This window comes from Nerophis lumbriciformis, linkage group LG29 (assembly GCF_033978685.3).
Source record: "Nerophis lumbriciformis linkage group LG29, RoL_Nlum_v2.1, whole genome shotgun sequence".
Taxonomy (NCBI): Eukaryota; Metazoa; Chordata; class Actinopteri; order Syngnathiformes; family Syngnathidae; genus Nerophis; species Nerophis lumbriciformis.
This window is the reverse complement of record NC_084576.2, coordinates 20,732,501-20,754,108: the sequence shown is the minus strand read 5'-3', so window position 1 is coordinate 20,754,108 and position 21,608 is coordinate 20,732,501. Positions and strand designations below refer to the sequence as shown.

Below are 21,608 nucleotides of genomic sequence, written 5' to 3'. Positions count from 1 at the left end.
TTACAATATTTGAACAATGATGACGAAAACTGTTTTCTCTGTCGTGTCCGTGTGTCGAAAATTGTTATGCGCTTATTTTTTTATTTGATTTTGTGCGTGGCATAAATTTGCCGTGCGCAGAAGACGCTTGAGCAGGCGCGCACCTTAGCGACTACGCTAGCATCACAGCTAACGTTAGCCATGCTGCTACCTCTCTGCTCGGGGAGGACGTATACGTATGTGACGTATGACGTGACAGTATGTGACGTGTGTAAGAAGGTGCACTTGCTGTCTGTGAGAGGGAGACACAGGAAAGAGTGAGAAGAGCCTGTCGTGTAATGCCAGCAGCTAAAAGCAACTGCGTTAGAATCCACAGACATGTGGATGTGCTGAAGGTGTGCTGGAAAATGCGGAACGGAGCTTAGGGAACAACAGAAAAGTGGAATGTATTATTTAAATCGGTGCGTTGGAAAACACGGACCGGAGTTTTTTTTTAAACTGGATCTGGATCGGCATTTTCCCATGCCTTGCCGATACGCATTTTTTTGCGAATATCGGCGGCCGATCCGATCCAAATATCGGATCGGGACATCCCTATTTGGGAACACTGAGTTGTCAGAAGTGTTGACACTTTGATACCAAATCAATGCTAACATGCAAAAAATACATTGATACCTACATGTTTCAATATTGTTAGTACCAAAGATTGCTTAATAGAGGTGTACAAAAAAATCGACTCACATCTGAATTGCGATTCTAAATTGGCTTATAATATTATTTTTATAGAAATACATTTTAAGGCCATCGCCATGCAGTCAGAAGGAGCTTTTCTAAAAACGTTTCATTATAATTATTATACCAAATAATACATTGCGAGAATCGGTTTGAATTGAGAATCTTGTTGAATCGAGAATCGATTCTGAACCAATTCGTTACCCCAGGAATCGTAATCATATCGAACTGTTAGGTGCCCACAGATTCACATCCCTATTTTTTAACACTAGCTGCATTTCCATTCAGTTTTTCACTAAAAATAAGCGATATTGTATATTGCGTTTGATTTTCAAATGCAATCCTGATAAGTCATTGTTGTTTTTATCAAATATATCAAGTTTTCAGTCTGAAATATGTCTAAAATTCCACACCTTTACGTTTTATGGAAATTGAGCAGAAACTTTACGGAAATTTTTCATACCATTGCAATCTGAGCTCTAAGTAAGGAAACTTTATGGAGAGTTATTGGACATTTTTCACCCCATTTTAACCCTGGGTCTTAATAGGGAAACTTAACGGAAATTTACCGGACATTTTTCACCCTGTTGTAACTTTAGCGCTACATAGGGAAACTTTAAGGAAATTTATCGGACATTTTTCACCCCATTGTAACACTAGCAGCTCTAAGTAAGGAAACTTTACGGAAATTTATCGGACATTTTAGACCCCATTCTAACCCTGGCTCTAAGTAGGAATAATGTATTGGACATTTTTCACCCCACTGCAACCCTAGCTCCAAGTAAGGAAACTTTATCGAGATTTATCGGACATTTTTCACCCCATTGTAACCCTAGCTCTAAGTAGGGAAACTTTACAGAAATGTATCAGACAGTTTTCACTCCATTGTAACTCTCCCTCTAAGTAAGGAAAAAATTCACAAACATTTATCGGAAATTTTTCACCCCGTTGTAACCCTAGACCTCAGTAGGGAAACTTTACGGAAATTTATCGGACATGTTTTACACCATTGTAACCCTAGACCTAAGTAGGGAAACTTTACATAAATTTATCAGACATTTTTCACCCCTATGTAACCCTCGCTCTAAGTAGAGAAAATTTACGAAAATTTATCGGAAATTTTACACCCCGTTGTAACCCTAGACCTGAGTAGGGAAACTTTGCGGAAATTTATCGGACATGTTTTACCCCGTTGTAAACCTAGCTCTAAATAGGGAAACATTACGGAAATTTATCGGACATTTTTCACCCCATTGTAACCCTAGCTCTAAGTAGGGAAACTTTACAAAAATTTATTGGACATTTTTCAACCTATTGTAACCCTAGCTCTAAGTAGGGCAACTTTGCAGAAATCTATTGGACATTTTTTACCCCATTGTAACCCTTGTTCTAAGTAGGGAAAATTCACGGAAATGTATCTGAAATTTTTCACTCCGTTGTAACCCTAGACCTAAGTAGGGAAACTTTACAGAAATTGGTCGGACATTTTTCACCCCTATGTAACCCTCGCTCTAAGTAGGGAAAATTTACGAAAATTTATCGGAAATTTTTCACCCCGTTGTAACCCTAGACCTCAGTAGGGAAACTTTGCGGAAATTTATCGGACATGTTTTACCCTGTTGTAAACCTAGCTCTAAATAGGGAAACATTACGAAAATTTATCGGACATTTTTCACCCCATTGTAACCCTAGCTCTAAGTAGGGAAACTTTACAGAAATTTATGGGACATTTTTCAACCTATTGTAACCCTAGCTCTAAGTAGGGCAACTTTGCAGAAATTTATTGGACATTTTTCACCCCATTGTAACCCTTGTTCGAAGTAGGGAAAATTCACGGAAATTTATCTGAAATTTTTCACCCCGTTGTAACCTTAGACCTAAGTAGGGAAACTTTACAGAAATTTATCGGACATTTTTCACCCCATTGTAACCCTTGCTCTAAGAAGGGAAAACTAACGAAAATGTATCGGAAACTTTTCACCCCGTTGTAACACTAGACTTCAGTAGGGAAACTTTAGAAAAATGTATTGGACATTTTTCACCCCATTGTAACCCTAGCTCTAAGTAGGGAAACTTTACAAAAATTTATTGGACATTTTTCAACCTATTGTAACCCTAGCTCTAAGTAGGGCAACTTTGCAGAAATCTATTGGACATTTTTTACCCCATTGTAACCCTTGTTCTAAGAAGGGAAAATTCACGGAAATGTATCTGAAATTTTTCACCCCGTTGTAACCCTAGACCTAAGTAGGGAAACTTTACAGAAATTGGTCAGACATTTTTCACCCCTATGTAACCCTCGCTCTAAGTAGGGAAAATTTACGAAAATTTATCGGAAATTTTTCACCCCGTTGTAACCCTAGACATCAGTAGGGAAACTTTGCGGAAATTTATCGGACATGTTTTACCCCGTTGTAAACCTAGCTCTAAATAGGGAAACATTACGAAAATTTATCGGACATTTTTCACCCCATTGTAACCCTAGCTCTAAGTAGGGAAACTTTACAGAAATTTATGGGACATTTTTCAACCTATTGTAACCCTAGCTCTAAGTAGGGCAACTTTGCAGAAATTTATTGGACATTTTTCACCCCATTGTAACCCTTGTTCGAAGTAGGGAAAATTCACGGAAATTTATCTGAAATTTTTCACCCCGTTGTAACCTTAGACCTAAGTAGGGAAACTTTACAGAAATTTATCGGACATTTTTCACCCCATTGTAACCCTTGCTCTAAGAAGGGAAAACTAACGAAAATGTATCGGAAACTTTTCACCCCGTTGTAACACTAGACTTCAGTAGGGAAACTTTAGAAAAATGTATCGGACATTTTTCACCCCATTGTAACCTTAGCTCTAAGTAGGGAAACTTTACAGAAGTTTATTGGACATGTTTTACCCCATTGTAACCCTACACCTAAGTAGGGAAACTTTACAGAAATGTATCAGACAGTTTTCACTCCATTGTAACCCTTGCTCTAAGTAAGGAAAAAATTCACTAACATGAACACTTAACGGATATTTACTGGACATTTTTTACCCCGTTGTAAACCTAGCTCTAAATAGGGAAACATTACGGATATTTATCGGACATTTTTCACCCCATTGTAACATTCGCTCTAAGTAGGGAAAATTCAGGAAAATTTATCGGACATTTTTCACCCCATTGTAACCCTAGACCTAAGTAGGGAAAATTCAGGAAATTTATCGGAAATGTTTCACTCCATTGTAACCATAGACCTAAGTAGGGAAACTTTACGGAAATTTATCGGACAAGTTTTACCCCATTGTAACCCTAGACCTAAGTAGGGAAACTTTACGGAAATTTATCGGACATGTTTTACCCCATTGTAAGCCTAAACCTAAGTAGGGAAACTTTACGGAAATTTATCGGACATTTTTTACCCCGTTGTAAACCTAGCTCTAAATAGGGAAACATTACGGATATTTATCGGACATTTTTCACCCCATTGTAACAATCGCTCTAAGTAGGGAAAATTCAGGAAAATTTATCGGACATTTTTTGCCCCATTGTAACCCTAGACCTAAGTAGGGAAAATTCAGGAAACTTATCGGAAATGTTTCACTCCATTGTAACCATAGACCTAAGTAGGGAAACTTTACGGAAATTTATCGGACAAGTTTTACCCCATTGTAACCCTAGACCTAAGTAGGGAAACTTTACGGAAATTTATCGGACATGTTTTACCCCATTGTAAGCCAAAACCTAAGTAGGGAAACTTTACGGAAATTTATCGGACATGTTTTACCCCATTGTAAGCCAAAACCTAAGTAGGGAAACTTTACGGAAATTTATCGGACATGTTTTACCCCATTGTAACCCTAATTGCTAGCCATGACTCCCGCTAGGCAGTCTTACTGAGTGGACGCGTGACACGAGGCATACTTCCTGTCCCTTAATGCAGTGTTTTTCAACTTTTTTTGAGCCAAGGCACATTTTTTGCGTTGAAAAAATCCGGAGGCACACCACCGGCAGAAATCATTAAAATATGAAACTCAGTTGACAGTAAAAAGTTGTTGTCGCAATTGTTGGATATGACTTTAAACCATAACCAACCATGCATCACTATAGCTCTTGTCTCAAAGTATGTGTACTGTCACCACCTGTCACATCACACCCTAACTTATTTGGAGGTTTTTTTTTGGTGTTTTCCCGTGTGTAGTGTTTTAGTTCTTGTCTTGCGCTCCTATTTTGGTGGCTTTTTCTCTTCATTTGGTATTTTCCTGTAGCAGTTTCATGTCTTCCTTTGAGCGATATTTCCCGCATCTACTTTGTTTTAGCAATCAAGAATATTCCAGTTGTTTTTATCCTTCTTAGTGGGGACATTGTTGATTGTCATGTCATGTTCGGATGTACATTGTGGAGCACCACAGTAAGTCTTTGCTCCACAGTAAGTCTTTGCTGTCGTCCAGCATTCTGTTTTTGTTTACTTTGTAGCCAGTTCAGTTTTAGTTTTGTTCTGTATAGTCTTCCCTAACTTTCATTGCCTTTTCTTAGGGGTACTCACCTTCTGTTTATTTTTGGTTTAAGCATTAGACACCTTTTTACCTGCACACTGCCTCCCGCTGTTTCCGACATCTACAAAGCAATTAGCTACCGGCTGCCACCTACTGATATGGAAGAGTATAACACGGTTACTCTGCCGAGCTCTAGACAGCACCGACACTCAACAACGGCACATTAGTTGCAAATTACTGGTTTGCAAAAAATATTTTTAACCCAAATAGGTGAAATTAGATCATCTCCCACGCCACACCAGACTGTATCTCACGGCACACTAGTGTGCCGCGGCACAGTGGTTGAAAAACACTGCCTTAATGAACCGTGTGTGAAATCAGCAGATCACAAACACCCTGACTTCTTTCTGTCTCTTTTGGAATCTGTAAAGTTTTTTGGAGTTTGACCAAAAATATCGGCGTAGTTTTTGCGATCTTTCTACTTGCCTGCTTGGCGAAGACGAGAGGGAGCTGCTCTGCCTGGAGCTGCACTGAGGCGTCGCCATCCTGCCCCCCTTCCTTCAGATGATCACCTGGCATGTGGAAAAAAAACAGATCTCACATATTTGTCCGAGACCGTCGTACATGCACGGGCACATGTTGCATCTCCACTCCCACGTCTCCTTATTGATCTGCCACCAAGCGTCCGTATCTTGTCTTGGCTTCTTCTGCTGCGACTAATTCAATTATGAACCGAGCTCTCGGTCGGAAGTAGCTGCAGGGCCGCGGTGTGCCAATGGAATCATATTTCTTATCTTCTAATTTACTGGCTGGCCGCCAGCCAAGGCCGCTCTCCTCACTACTTTGAGCCTTAAGTGCCACGACTTTATTCCGCCCGTTTTATTGATGAATCCCATTTGGATTAGTCCGTTTTAAAACCGGGGACGCACCCTCCGCCCAACCCCGCCTCACGGAGCTAACGCTTTAACCCTTTTAGTTAATGATATCCTGCAGCGGGGGCCGCTCGTTTCGTGTTGACTGTGGAGTTTAATTAGCCGCTAGTTAAGAACGTGACAATGTGCCCCACTCACGCACAGGAACACACAGCCCATTAGCAGCCTCGGGGGCGATGACTGCGGGGTCCACCTTCATCACAAATTTTGGAGAAATGTGTTTTGGCGCAACTACAGCCTTTTTTAGATGAAAATAGCACTTTAGATCCATTTCAGTCTGGATACAAAGCTTTGCACAGTACTGAATCTGCACTTTTAAAGGTTTTTAATGATTTGCTTTTAATATCTGATTCTGGCAGCTCTGCCATTTTAGTGCTTTTAGATCTTACAGCTGCCTTTGACACAGTCGACCACACAATTCTTTTAGATCGCCTGAGAGACTGTGTGGGTGTCAGGGGGACTGCATTAGAGTGGTTTAGATCCTACCTGTCAGAAAGGTCCTTCTCTGTCAGGCTGGGGGACGCCACTTCTTCTTCTGCTCCGCTTTACTGTGGTGTCCCCCAGGGATCTATTCTAGGCCCCATCCTGTTTGCACTGTACCTTCTTCCTCTTGGAGAGATTTTTAAGAGGCATGGAGTGTTTTATCACTTTTATGCAGACGACTGCCAAATTTATATGCCTATTTCAAAAGGCCACGGCCCCCTGACACTCCTTCTCAACTGTCTATGCGACGTCAAGGCTTGGTTAGCCCAGAATTTTTTAATAATGAATGAGGGAAAAACGGAAATTTTAGTGTTTGGTCCGGCCCTCACTGACTTGGGACCATTGCAAAATTATCCATCCATCCATCCATTTTCTACCGCTTATTCCCTTTTGGGGTCGCGGAGGGTGCTGGAGCCTATCTCAGCTACAATCGGGCGGAAGGCGGGGTACACCCTGGACAAGTCGCCACCTCATCGCAGGGCCAACACAGATAGACAGACAACATTCACACTCACATCCACACACTAGGGCCAATTTAGTGTTGCTAATCAACCTATCCCCAGGTGCATGTCTTTGGAGGTGGGAGGAAGCCGGAGTACCCGGAGGGAACCCACGCAGTCACGGGGAGAACATGCAAACTCCACACAGAAAGATCCCGAGCCCGGGATTGAACCCAAGACTACTCAGGACCTTCGTATTGTGAGGCAGATGCACTAACCCCTCTGCCACCGTGAAGCCCATTGCAAAATGATGTGCGTCCCAAAGTCACCAGCCTTGGCGTCACTATAGACAGCGATTTTAAACTTGACAAACAAGTCAATGGCGTTTTAAAATCGTGTTTTTATCATCTTCGTCTTTTAGCAAAGGTAAAACCGTTTTTATCTTTTAACCTTTTTGAACAAGTCGTGCATGCTTTTATTTCAAGTCGCCTGGACTACTGCAATGCACTTTATGCTGGCATTAGCCAAAAAGCTCTCTCCCGGTTGCAGTTAGTCCAGAATGCGGCAGCACGACTTTTAACAGGGGCCAGGAGACGCCAGCATATAACCCCAATCCTTGAGAGTTTGCACTGGCTCCCTGTTCATTTTAGAATTGATTTTAAAACCTTGCTGTTTGTTTTTAAAGCTTTACATGGACTGGCACCTCAGTATATCTCGGACCTCATCCAAACTTACAATCCTGCGCGCGCTCTGAGGTCCGAGAGCCAGCTCCAGCTCGTGGTGTCCAAGACGAGACTTAAAACCAGGGGAGACAGGGCCTTCTCTGTGGTCGGCCCTAAGCTCTGGAACACTCTGCCCCTCCATGTTCGAACTGCTCCCACAGTGGAGTGTTTTAAGTCTCGTCTTAAGACCCACTTTTATTCTCTGGCTTTTAACACTACGTGAGTTGTGTGGTCCTCTGTTGTCCTCTGTGTTTTTAAAATTTTGCTTTTTGCTTTCTATTTACTGTTTTAATTGGTTTTACCCTTTGAAATTGTTTTTAATCACATTTATTTTATATTGTTTTTAATTGTGTTTAATATTGTTGTGCAGCACTTTGGAAACATTTTGTTGTTTAAATGTGCTATATAAATAAAGTGGATTGGATTGGATTGGATCACAACGCAAACTAGCGTGAGGCATGTTGAGTGTCAAGTAGGGTTGTACGGTGTACCGGTATTAGCGATACTAATGAATAATTTTCGGTACTATATCGCCTCTGAAACGTACCGGTCCCGCACCCCCCCGCGCCCGCGTCAAAGTCACGTCGTCACATTGCTGGTTTACGAGGAGAGGAGCATGTTGAGTTGAGGAATTGTGTTAGATGTAAATATAAACGGAATACAATGATTTGCAAATCATTGTCAACCCATATTCAGTTGAATATGCTACAAAGACAACATATTTGATGTTCAAACTGATAAACATTTTTATTTTTTTTTTGCAAATAATCATTAACTTTAGAATTTGATGCCAGCAACACGTGACAAAGAAGTTGGGAAAGGTGGCGATAAATACTGATAAAGTTGAGGAATGCTCATCAAACACTTATTTGGAACATCCCACAGGTGAACAGGCAAATTGGAAACAGGTGGGTGCCATGATTGGGTATAAAAGTAGATTCCATGAAATGCTCAGTCATTCACTAACAAGGATGGGGCGAGGGTCACCACTTTGTCAACAAATGCGTGAGCAAATTGTTGAACAGTTTAAGAAAAACCTTTCTCAACCAGCTATTGCAAGGAATTTAGGGATTTCACCATCTACGGTCCGTAATATCATCAAAGGGTTCAGAGAATCTGGAGAAATCACTGCACGTAAGCAGCTAAGCCCGTGACCTTCGATCCCTCAGGCTGTACTGCATCAACAAGCGACATCAGTGTTTAAAGGATATCACCACATGGGCTCAGGAACACTTCAGAAACCCACTGTCAGTAACTACAGTTGGTTGCTACATCTGTAAGTGCAAGTTAAAACTCTCCTATGCAAGGCGAAAACCGTTTATCAACAACACCCAGAAACGCCGTCGGCTTCGCTGGGCCTGAGCTCATCAAAGATGGACTGATACTAAGTGGAAAAGTGTTCTGTGGTCTGACTAGTCCACATTTCAAATTGTTTTTGGAAACTGTGGATGTCGTGTCGTCCGGACCAAAAAGGAAAAGAACCATCCGGATTGTTATAGGCGCAAAGTTGAAAAGCCAGCATCTGTGATGGTATGGGGGTGTATTAGTGCCCAAGACATGGGTAACTTACACATCTGTGAAGGCGCCATTAATGCTGAAAGGTACATACAGGTTTTGGAGCAACATATGTTGCCATCCAAGCAACGCTACCATGGACGCCCCTGCTTATTTCAGCAAGACAATGCCAAGCCACATGTTACATCAACGAGGCTTCTTAGTAAAAGAGTGCGGGTACTAGACTGGCCTGCCTGTAGTCCAGACCTGTTTCCCATTGAAAATGTGTGGCGCATTATGAAGCCTAAAATACCACAACGGAGACCCCCGGACTGTTGAACAACTTAAGCTGTACATCAAGCAAGAATGGGAAAGAATTCCACCTGAGAAGCTTAAAAAATGTGTCTCCTCAGTTCCCAAACGTTTACTGAGTGTTGTTAAAAGGAAAGGCCATGTAACACAGTGGTGAACATGCCCTTTCCCAACTACTTTGGCACATGTTGCAGCTATGAAATTCTAAGTTAATTAATATTTGCAAAAAAAAAATAAAGTTTATGAGTTTGAACATCAAATATTTTGTCTTTGTAGTGCATTCAATTGAATATGGGTTGAAAATGATTTGCAAATCATTGTATTCCGTTTCTATCTACATCTAACACAATTTCCCAACTCATATGGAATTGTACAAGCAGACACAGTGTGTTGACAGAAAAGGGAGAACAGATGCATTTTGGCTTAAAAACTAACGATAAAAGTGAAGTTATAACACTGAAACTCCCTCAGGAAGAGGTGCTTTAAGACATGGCTAGCTAGCTAGCGGCTAAGATCCATCCGCCGTCGGCAGTGTTTTAGCTACTTCTAAATCACTAATCCTGGTCTCCATGGCGACAAATAAAGTAAGTTTCTTACAAGTATCATCCCTGCAGGTCGAGGAATAGCTAAACATGCTTCACTACACACCGTAGCTCACCGGCATCACAATGTAAACAAATGCCATGGGTGGATCTACACCTGACCTCCACTGTAATGATACCAAGTACAGACACGTGTCTAGTCGATACTACAATGATTACGTCGATATTTTTTGGCATCATAACATCTTCCTTCGTTTTTTTTAAATGTATTTTATGTTTATAAAGTCAGGAAATATGTCCCTGGACACATGAGGACTTTGAATGTAACCAATGTATGATCCTGGAACTACTTGGTATCGGATTGATACCCACATTTGTGGTATAGAATAGAATAGATAAAATAGAATGGACTTTATTGTCATTATATTTGCATATAACGAGATTAAGGACTCCAAATTAAGGTGCGGTAGTGGGAACAAATATGGGGTAAAAATAAATAAATAATAAAATAAAATAAATTACACAACAGGCAATAAAGAAAACAACTAACAATTGAAATAAACAGACTATTATCCAATAAGAATAATAAGCAATCCTGTACAATATACAAAACACTATAGAAATGCACAATACTGTACAATATACAGAACAAGACAAGATAATAAACAATAACAATCAGTGTTGGACGTTAAACTCGAAGGGTAATATTGCACAGTAGGGTAAAAACTAATGTAAAGTATCAAACAACAGAAGAATAAGTGATTATTACATTTTCACAGAAGTGTAGACAGAACGTGTTAAAAAAGAAAGTAAGCAGATATTAACAGTAAATGAAAAAGTAGATTAGTAATTAATTTTCTACCACTTGTCCTTAATAATGTTGACAAAATAATAGAATAATAAATGACACAATATGTTACTGCGTATGTCAGCAGCTAAATTAGGAGCCTTTGTTTGTTTATCCATCCATCCATTTTCTACCGCTTGTCCCTTTTGGGGTCGCAGGGGGTGCTGGAGCCTATCTCAGCTGCATTCGGGCGGAAGGCGCACTGGACTGGACAAGTCGCCACCTCATCACAGCTTTGTTTGTTTACTTACTACTAAAAGACAAGTTGTCTTGTATGTTCACTATTTTATTTAAGGACTTAACTGCAATAAGAAACATATGTTTAATGTACCCTAAGATTTTTTGTTGAAATAAAGCCAATAATTACATTTTTTGTGGTCCCCTTTATTTAGAAAAGTACTGAAAAGTACCGAAAAGTATCGAAATAATTTTAGTACCGGTACCAAAATATTGGTATTGTTACAACACAACACTAGTGCATACTTGCCAACCCTCCCGGATTTTCCGGTAGACTCCGGAAATTCAGCGCCTCTCCCGAAAACCTCCCGGGACAAATTTTCTCCCGAAAATCTCCCGAAATTCAGGCGGACCTGAGTGACGTGTCGACAGCCTGTTTTCACGTCCGCTTTCCCACAATATAAACAGTGTGCCTGCCCAATCACGTTATAACTGTAGAATGATCGAGGGCGAGTTCTTGGTTTCTTATGTGGGTTTATTGTTAGGCAGTTTCATTAACGTCCTCCCAGCGCGGTAACAACACACTAGCAGTCACGTTTTCGTCAACCGTAAAGCAGTTCGTCTGCCGTAAACAGCAATGTTGTGACACTCTTAAACAGGACAATACTGCCATCTACTGTACATGCATATGTGACAATAACATCTACGTCTTTTAGAGAGTGCAGTGCACAACTGTGCACACAACAAGGAGACGAAGCAGAATGCATCATCAGAGAGGGTGTTCAGCATGGTAAGAAAAATAGTGACAGAGAATAGAACAAGGATGGACAATTCAACCCTTAACTCAACAATGAGTAGATGAGTGTTATGTGTGTGTATATGTGTAAATAAATGAACACTGAAAATCAAGTATTTCTCTTATTTTTATATATATATATATATATATATATATATATATATATATATATATATATATATATATATATATATATATATATATATATATATACATATATGTATATAATAAAATAAATATACATATATATATATATATATATATATATATATATAGCTAGAATTCACTGAAAGTCAAGTATTTCTTATAAATATATATATATATATATATATATATATATATATATATATATATATATATATATATATATATATATATATATATATATATATATATATATATATATATGAAATACTTGACTTGGTGAATTCTAGCTGTAAATATACTCCTCCCCTCTAAACCACGCCCCTAACCACGCCCCCCACCCCCACCCCCACCTCCCAAAATCGGAGGTCTCAAGGTTGGCAAGTATGCACTAGTGTCAAGAAAACTCATCGTCCACACTGTTAAAAGTGATTCTGGCATTCAGTCAGAAGGACTAATGTTGTCAAGTTGACAGAACAAATTGCCCATCACAGTTAAGTAAGAAGAGTTACGACAACTTCAACTGGACAAAAGCAGGGAAAGTCATCAAAAACCCATAAGATTAAGTCCAGTTAACTTCGGGAAGTAGGTTCAAGGTGGGCCTTTCAACTTTCATGCATGCGCCAGAATGAGGCCCCTTTTTCACCGCAGGAACTTTTTCAGGTAAATAAAGTTCCCTGTGTTTCCATCAAAAACTACCCAGGTAGATTTAGTTCTTCAGGGACCTTTCGGAGTTCCTCTTAGCTCGGTGGGACTTTTCCAAGCTACCCTGAAACTTTTTGGGTGTGGGCTTTGCTGTCGAACGCTGATTGGTTGAACACCGTTGGGGGCGTATTTTTCAAACACACGACCGCCATTGGAATACACACAGCGACTTGTTTATTTCTTATTTCTTGTGTATTTCTATTACAACAATTTTGACAGAGAGAAAGAAGGACAATAGGAACTGCTTTTTACAACGTTTAATCAATGTCAGGTTGTGATGTTGATTGTGAAATTTGGTCATTTCCCAACCAATATTCCATAACACAAATACAACGTTGAAACAACATGCTTTTTGACCATGTTGATTCAATGTCAGGTTGTGACGTTGATTTGACCATCAAATTTTGGTCATTTCCCAACCAAAATTCTACAACACAAATACAACATTAAAACAACATGCTTTTTGACCACGTTTAATCAATGTCTGGTTGTGATGTTGATTTGACTATTGAAATTTTATCATTTCCCAACAAATATTCTACAACTCAAATACAATGTTGGTACAACATGCTTTTTGACCACGTTTAATCAATGTTAGGTTCTGACGTTGATTTGACCATTGAGTTTTGGTCATTCCCCAAAAGAATTATCTACAACACAAATACAACGTTGAAACAACATACTTTTTGACGACGTTGATTCAATGTCAGGTTGTGACGTTGATTTGACCACCAAATTTTGGTCATTTCCCAACCAATATTCTACAACACAAATACAACGTTGAAACAACATGCCTTTTGACGACGTTGATTCAATGTCAGGTTGTAACGTTGATTTGGCCATTGAAATTTGGTCATTTCCCGACCAACAACGTGGATCCAACTTTGGACATCAACGTTGTCTCAATTTGCAAATACAACTATTTTGCGACGTTGTTTCAATGTTGGGTTCTGACGTTGATTTGACTATTGAAATGTAATAATTTCCCAAACGATATTCTACAACTCAAATACAACGTTGGTACAACATGCTTTTTGACCATGTTTAATCAATGTCAGGTTCTGACGTTGATTTGACCATTGAATTTTGGTCATTCCCCAACCAATATTCTACAACACAAATACAACGTTGAAACAACATGCTTTTTGACCACGTTGATTCAATGTCAGGTTGTGACATTGATTTGACCATTGAATTTTGGTCATTCCCCAACCAATATTCTACAACACAAATACAACGTTGAAACAACATGCTTTTTGACGACGTCGATTCAATGTCAGGTTGTGACGTTGATTTGACCATTCGATTTTGGTCATTCCCCAACCAATAATCTACAACACAAATACAACGTTGAAACAACATGCTTTTTGACCACGTTGATTCAATGTCAGGTTGTGACGTTGATTTGACCATTGAATTTTGGTCATTCCCCCAACCAATATTCTACAACACAAATACAACGTTGAAACAACATGCTTTTTGACCATGTTTAATCAATGTCAGGTTCTGACGTTGATTTGACCATTGAATTTTGGTCATTCCCCAACCAATATTCTACAACACAAATACAACATTGAAACAACATGCTTTTTGACGACGTTGATTCAATGTCAGGTTGTGACGTTGATTTGACCATTCGATTTTGGTCATTCCCCAACCAATAATCTACAACACAAATACAACGTTGAAAAAACATGCTTTTTGACCACGTTGATTCAATGTCAGGTTGTGACGTTGATTTGACCATTGAATTTTGGTCATTCCCCAACCAATATTCTACAACACAAATACAACGTTGAAAAAACATGCTTTTTGACCACGTTGATTCAATGTCAGGTTGTGACGTTGATTTGACCATTGAATTTTGGTCATTCCCCAACCAATATTCTACAACACAAATACAACGTTGAAACAACATGCTTTTTGACGACGTCGATTCAATGTCAGGTTGTGACGTTGATTTGACCATTCGATTTTGGTCATTCCCCAACCAATAATCTACAACACAAATACAACGTTGAAACAACATGCTTTTTGACCACGTTTAATCAATGTTAGGTTCTGACGTTGATTTGACCATTGAATTTTGGTCATTCCCCAACCAATAATCTACAACACAAATACAACGTTGAAACAACATGCTTTTTGACAACGTTGATTCAATGTCAGGTTGTGACGTTGATTTGGCCATTGAAATTTGGTCATTTCCCGACCAACAACGTGGATCCAACGTTGGACATCAACGTTGTCTCAATTTGCAAATACAACTATTTTGCGACGTTGTTTCAATGTTGGGTTCTGACGTTGATTTGACTATTGAAATGTAATAATTTCCCAAACGATATTCTACAACTCAAATACAACGTTGGTACAACATGCTTTTTGACCACGTTTAATCAATGTTAGGTTCTGACGTTGATTTGACCATTGAATTTTGGTCATTCCCCAACCAATATTCTACAACACAAATACAACGTTGAAACAACATGCTTTTTGACGACGTTGATTCAACGTCAGGTTGTGATGTTGATTTGGCCATTGAAATTTGGTCATTTCCCGACCAACAACGTGGATCCAACGTTGGACATCAACGTTGTCTCAATTAACAAATACAACTATTTTGCGACGTTGTTTTAATGCCAGTTTTAAAGGAAATCTAAGTATAATTAACGTTGTATCAATGTCTTGTGCCTGCTGGGAAAGGCCTCAACTCTGCAGGCCTCATAAGCTAAACAAAATAGTGCTGTTGTATTATGTTAATGTTAGGACTATTCAATGTTTAAAATATTTAATCATGATTAAAGGTTGATAGAAGTTTTTCATCTTTAGTAAGTGTACTGTACGTCAGACCGGTGTTTTTTTAAACATATGGCACATTGTTGGGACGCTAAAATATCTGTTTCTCAGCTGTGGTCCGCATAAGCCACAGAGGTACGCAGTTGTAATACACTTTTTTCACCACTTGTGGCAGTAATGACAATATCAAACAAACAGAAGGAGTCTGGAAATAAAGTAATACAGAAGTTTTTTTAAGCGCAAAAAATATGACTGACTAAAGTTACTTAAGACTTAATTTTATTTACAGTTTATTTTCAGCTGTGGTCCATATCCTCTCGGTCCTACCGATTCACATAAAATCTAACGGTGCCATTTTTTTTGTGCCTGGCATGCGCGTGACGACACGACTCAACTCAGCCAAACTACCTTTAGGTAATGTTGCAATTTCAAATGCCAACAAATACATTAATTAAAAAAAAAAAAACACTCCACCGTAACTAGGGATGATGTTCGAAATCGGTTCTCCCGATTGTTCGATAAGAAAAGAATCGATTCCATGGATTCGAATCCCTTTTTGAGAAACGGTTCCCGTTATCGAAGCCACTATAGTAAAGAAAAAGATTTGGTTCTTTATTCGAATCCCTGGGAACAAATCCCGTGTCACAGGAAATGTCCTGTGGCACGTCACAGGAAATGACGTAGCTCAGTCATTTGGCGGCAGATACAGAAGCAGCAACAACAATGGACCGGAAAAAAACGCTCCAAGGCATGGCTTCACTTTACTAAGAAATACGACGAGGAAACGGCTATCTGCAATTATTGCCAGGCTTCGCTTTCCTGTAAGGGGAGCAGTACAACAAATATGTTGAAACATGTTCAGGCCGTACATCATAACCTGAAGGTTAGAGAAACGTGTCGCGTCTTCGACACGTGGAGAAGCAGCGACAGAGATGACAAAGCACACCCCTCTTCCTCTGCTTCAACCTGCAGTCCCAGTGATAGTGGCGGTGAGTAACTAATGTTAACTGTTGTCGGTTCATTTCCATATCTGCTCACTTGTAGCCTTCAGGCTAAAATAACGTTACCTCTTATGTCAACCAGGACTGCAGTAATGTTAGCTAGACTAATAAGAGGATTCGATAATGGCATCGAAATCGATAATTTCTTAACAAACATCATCCCTAACCGTAACATAAATAAGGCTCCACTTTCCCAAAAATGTGCTAGCTTGAAGCTAATATACATTGGCTTTGCTATTGACATGCTATTCATTAGCATTAACGCTTTCAAAAGGCGATTTTCAACACCTTCAAATGTGTTAAAGGGGAACATTATCACCAGACCTATGTAAGCGTCAATATATACCTTGATGTTGCAGAAAAAAGACCATATATTTTTTTAACCGAACTCTAAATGGGTGGATTTTGGCGAATTAAACGCCTTTCTATTATTCGCTCTCGGAGCGATGGCGTCACAACGTGACGTCACATCGGGAAGCAATCCGCCATTTTCTCAAACACATTACAAACACCGAGTCAAATCAGCTCTGTTATTTTCCGTTTTTTCGACTGTTTTCCGTACCTTGGAGACATCATGCCTCGTCGGTGTGTTGTCGAAGGGTGTAACAACACGAACAGGGACGGATTCAAGTTGCACCAGTGGCCCAAAGATGCGAAAGTGGCAAGAAATTGGACGTTTGTTCCGCACACTTTACCGACGAAAGCTATGCTACGACAGAGATGGCAAGAATGTGTGGATATCCTGCGACACTCAAAGCAGATGCATTTCCAACGATAAAGTCAAAGAAATCTGCCGCCAGACCCCCGGGAAAAGAGAGCGGATGAGGGTATGTCTACAGAATATATTAATTGATGAAAACTGGGCTGTCTGCACTCTCAAAGTGCATGTTGTTGCCAAATGTATTTCATATGCTGTAAACCTAGTTCATAGTTGTTAGTTTCCTTTAATGCCAAACAAACACATACCAATCGTTGGTTAGAAGGCGATCGCCGAATTCGTCCTCGCTTTCTCCCGTGTCGCTGGCTGTCGTGTCGTTTTCGTCGGTTTCGCTTGCATACGGTTCAAACCGATATGGCTCAATAGCTTCAGTTTCTTCTTCAATTTCGTTTTCGCTACCTGCCTCCACACTACAACCATCCGTTTCAATACATGCGTAATCTGTTGAATCGCTTAAGCCGCTGAAATCCGAGTCTGAATCCGAGCTAATGTCGCTATACCTTGCTGTTCTAGCCGCCGTGTGTGTTTGTATCGGCATCACTGTGTGACGTCACAGGAAAATGGATGGGTGTATATAACGATGGTTAAAATCAGGCACTTTGAAGCTTTTTTTAGGGATATTGCGTGATGGGTAAAATTTTGAAAAAAACTTCGAAAAATAAAATAAGCCACTGGGAACTGATTTTTAATGGTTTTAACCCTTCTGAAATTGTGATAATGTTCCCCTGAAAACTACAATTAAAGTGTACGTTAGTGTGTAATACGTACAATACTTGCATTATTAACACCTTGTAGGGCGCAACAGGTCTTATTAATTTTCCTTTCCAGCGTTCCTCAGAGGGAGCCATCTGCATCAGGGGTTTGTATCGGTCGTGCGGTGGGGGCACTTTGTGTCAGCGTCCTGGAGGCCGTGCTGGTGCAGATGGCGCCCATGATAGTGTTTTGTCACTTGGCTCCTCTGTACTCACTAATGCATCTATTTGTTCATGTGTGTGCCATGATCAGGGTATTGTTTTTAAGTCTGTAAAGCACTTGGTGTTGCATTTCTTTTATGTATGGAGAGCACTTTAATATAGGAAAATAGCGTTAACTGGTCATTACGTTGACAGCCTTAGTTAATTCTATTGACCTAAAACCTGCAGCAGGTTGCATCACAAGCTCTTGTCAGGACGACCGCACAAATAGAGATGAGGGGTCCGACTATCATGCAGTTTCAGCGGCGAGCATTTGGAACGTGTTCAGTGTCCCGTTGAAAGAAAGAAGATTCTCAGCAGACAGATGGCTCCGCTTTGGCCTCGGGTGACGCCGCCACACCCCGCTAATAATTCAGGGTGTTCCCGCGTGAGGCTTTTAATCGCGCACGGCGTGTACCTGAACACGAGCAGAGCTGACAGCGTGTTCGACATCCCAGCGCCCACCGGGGGCCGCCTGTGCTGAATCTGGATTTTCTTACCAAGATGAGAAGCTTTGACGGCACGCCGGCTAATTTTCTTGCCGAGGTGGACGTTTCTTTTTCATGTCTCGGCTGAAACGTGAGCCGCCCCGTCTGCGGATTTCCCCCCCGCCACCCGGTGGGCTGCGGTGCCAGTGGTGTGGTGGACCGGACAAAGGACACCTCTGTTTTAACTTCACGTCACACGGTGGCTAAAACAACAAGATCTCAGCGTGTGTGTGTGTGTGAAGAAAAGCAGTTTCCAGAATACCTGCATGTATTCTTATAAAAATAATATTTTCTTACATAGAATTGTGACGGTTTGAACAGTCACACCGTGTTCAGAGCCACGTTTGAAATAAACAACAGTTTATTTCCATTATTATCAATTAAGGGCCGTGAATATTTGGGTACCACGCGATTTGATTCGATTCAAGTTTTGGGGGTTAAACGATTCGATTCAGAATCGGTTCTCGAATACAAATTAATACGTTTTAATAACATTGGGCGCCAGTTCTATGATTAACTACAACGGCTATGATCATTTTCTATATTACTTAAAAGAGAACTGGTTTTGTTTAATAAAATCCTACACAAACATTTAATAAAGTCAAATACAAATAAAGCAAACAAGACAAGTATGTCGAGTGGATAGAAAAGCGCTAAATAAATCAAATCCATTATTATTATCATTATTATTATTATTAATACGCACAAGGGGTTGAGGGAATCGATCCATATTTCAAAATGATTCTAATGTCGTTTTTTTTTAAATGTTCACAAGGATTTTAAGGTTTGCTTTTGTTTAGTTATTGACAGTGTTCTGAAAATTACTTTTAAAAAGTAATTAATTATAGTTACTTGTTATTTTACCAGAAAAACTGATTGATTCGGAATTACTCTTTAATTAATTACTAAGAAAAGTATTTAATACATTACTTAAAAAAAAAAAATGGCATATGTAGTTCAGAGACATTTCATATGAGAGCAGTGTGCCTGTGTGTGTGCTTTTAAAAGGCGGGGCCTGTTGCTTAGTGACGTGTGACGCCATCTGGGTGTTAAACGGGGCTGTTTTTGTTAGCTTTAGCAGTTAGCGTGTCAGCTCTGACGCCAGCTCTTTTGAATCTTTTCACTGGATTGTGTTCCCTCTGCTTAATAAAGAGACTGAACGCGCTTCGACGGCTGTCATATCTTTTTGTCAACAAACAGGGTATTGTTTGGATGGCGAGTTTGTAACTTCAATCGTTGATTTGTTGTTCATTATATTATGTTGTTGTTGTCTGCGGTGTCACAGTGTGATGGCGCTTCTTCTTGTTCGATATCAAGTGGATTTTAGTGCGGTGCTGCTCGTTGAGTAAAAATATATGACGCTGTCTTGTTGTTGACATAAAACCACATCTAAAACAACGTGCAGGTTACATCAAGCTATCGCTAACAGCAAGACAAACTGAACAGTACAGTTTCTATCGATTGAATGACCTGATGAATGAGAACAATCAAATAGAATAGAATAAAATAGAATAAGGAAGTAGTTTGACTAGTCTGTTGATATTGTTACACTGTCAATAGCACTCACCATAGATATATTAAAGTTACAGTTAATAAATGTGATCGGTATCATCTAAACTTACTCACAGAATCGGCGACATAAAACCCAGATTGGAACATGCCTGGATGGCAATACTGTATAGGTTGTTTACCGTATGTTGTCTCACTAGGAAGTAGCTTTTTCCAGGATGCTGCGCCCTACAAAGTGTTTATACTGTAAGTATTGCGCTTACTACACACCAGCTGTTCGATTGTAACATTCATCTTAGTTGTAGTTTTCATTGCTAAATTTGGGGGTAGTAAAAACGCCATGTAAAGTCGCTAATTCTACTATTAACCTGTCAATGGCAAATCCAATGTTAATTAGCATCACGCTAGCGTATTTTGGAGGAGTGGAGCCTTACTTTAAGTTCAAGCGTTTTCTATCCAGATTGGAAAATCCCTAGATGGCACTACGGTATAGGTTATCAACGGTATGCAGTCTAACTAGGAAGTATCTAATTCCAGGAAGTTGAATATGTTATGTTGCGTCCTACAAAGTGTTTATACTGTAAGTATTGTGCTTATTACACACCAGCTGTTCGATTGTAACATTCATCTTACTTGTAGTTTTCATTGCAAAATTTTGGAGTGGTAAAATCGCCATGTAAAATTGCTAATGCTATTAGTAGCATGTCAATGGCAAATCCAATGTTAGTTCGTATCACGCTAGCGTGTTTTGGAGGAGTGGAGCCTTACTTTAAGTTCAAGCGTTTTCTATCCAGATTGGAAAATCCCTAGATGGCACTACAGTATAGGTTATCAACGGTATGCAGTCTAACTAGGAAGTATCTAATGCCAGGAAGTTGAATATGTTATGTTGCGTCCTACAAAGTGTTTATACTGTAAGTATTGTGCTTATTACACACCAGCTGTTCGATTGTAACATTCATCTTAGTTGTAGTTTTCATTGCAAAATTTTGGGGTGGTAAAATGGCCATGTAAAATAGCTAATGCTAATAGAAGCCTGTCAATGGCAAATCCAATGTTAATTAGCATCACGCTAGCGTGTTTTGGAGGAGTGGAGCCTTACTTTAAGTTCAAGCGTTTTCTATCCAGATTGGAAAATCCCCAGATGGCAGTACAGCATAGGTTATCTACGGTATGTTGTCTAACTAGGAAGTATCTAATTCCAGGAAGTTGAATATGTTATGTTGCGTCCTACAAAGTGTTTGTACTGTAAGTATTGTGCTTATTACACACCAGCTGTTCGATTGTAACATTCATCTTAGTTGTAGTTTTCATTGCAAAATTTTGGGGTGGTAAAATGGCCATGTAAAATTGCTAATGATA

The 21,608-nt window shown here is 39.7% G+C and overlaps 1 protein-coding gene across 3 annotated transcripts in view; it reads right to left on the bottom strand.

Moving 5' to 3' along the window:
• The window catches only part of LOC133572098 (protein inscuteable homolog), a 142,400-nt gene that overhangs the window by 75,226 nt on the left and 45,566 nt on the right, over positions 1–21,608 (bottom strand). For all 3 annotated transcript variants that reach the window (XM_061924794.2, XM_061924795.2, XM_061924796.2), the window contains one exon: positions 5,674–5,759. In XM_061924794.2, the coding sequence (XP_061780778.1) occupies positions 5,674–5,732 (59 nt within the window). In that variant the 5' untranslated portion in view covers positions 5,733–5,759. The remainder of the gene's footprint in view (positions 1–5,673; positions 5,760–21,608) is intronic.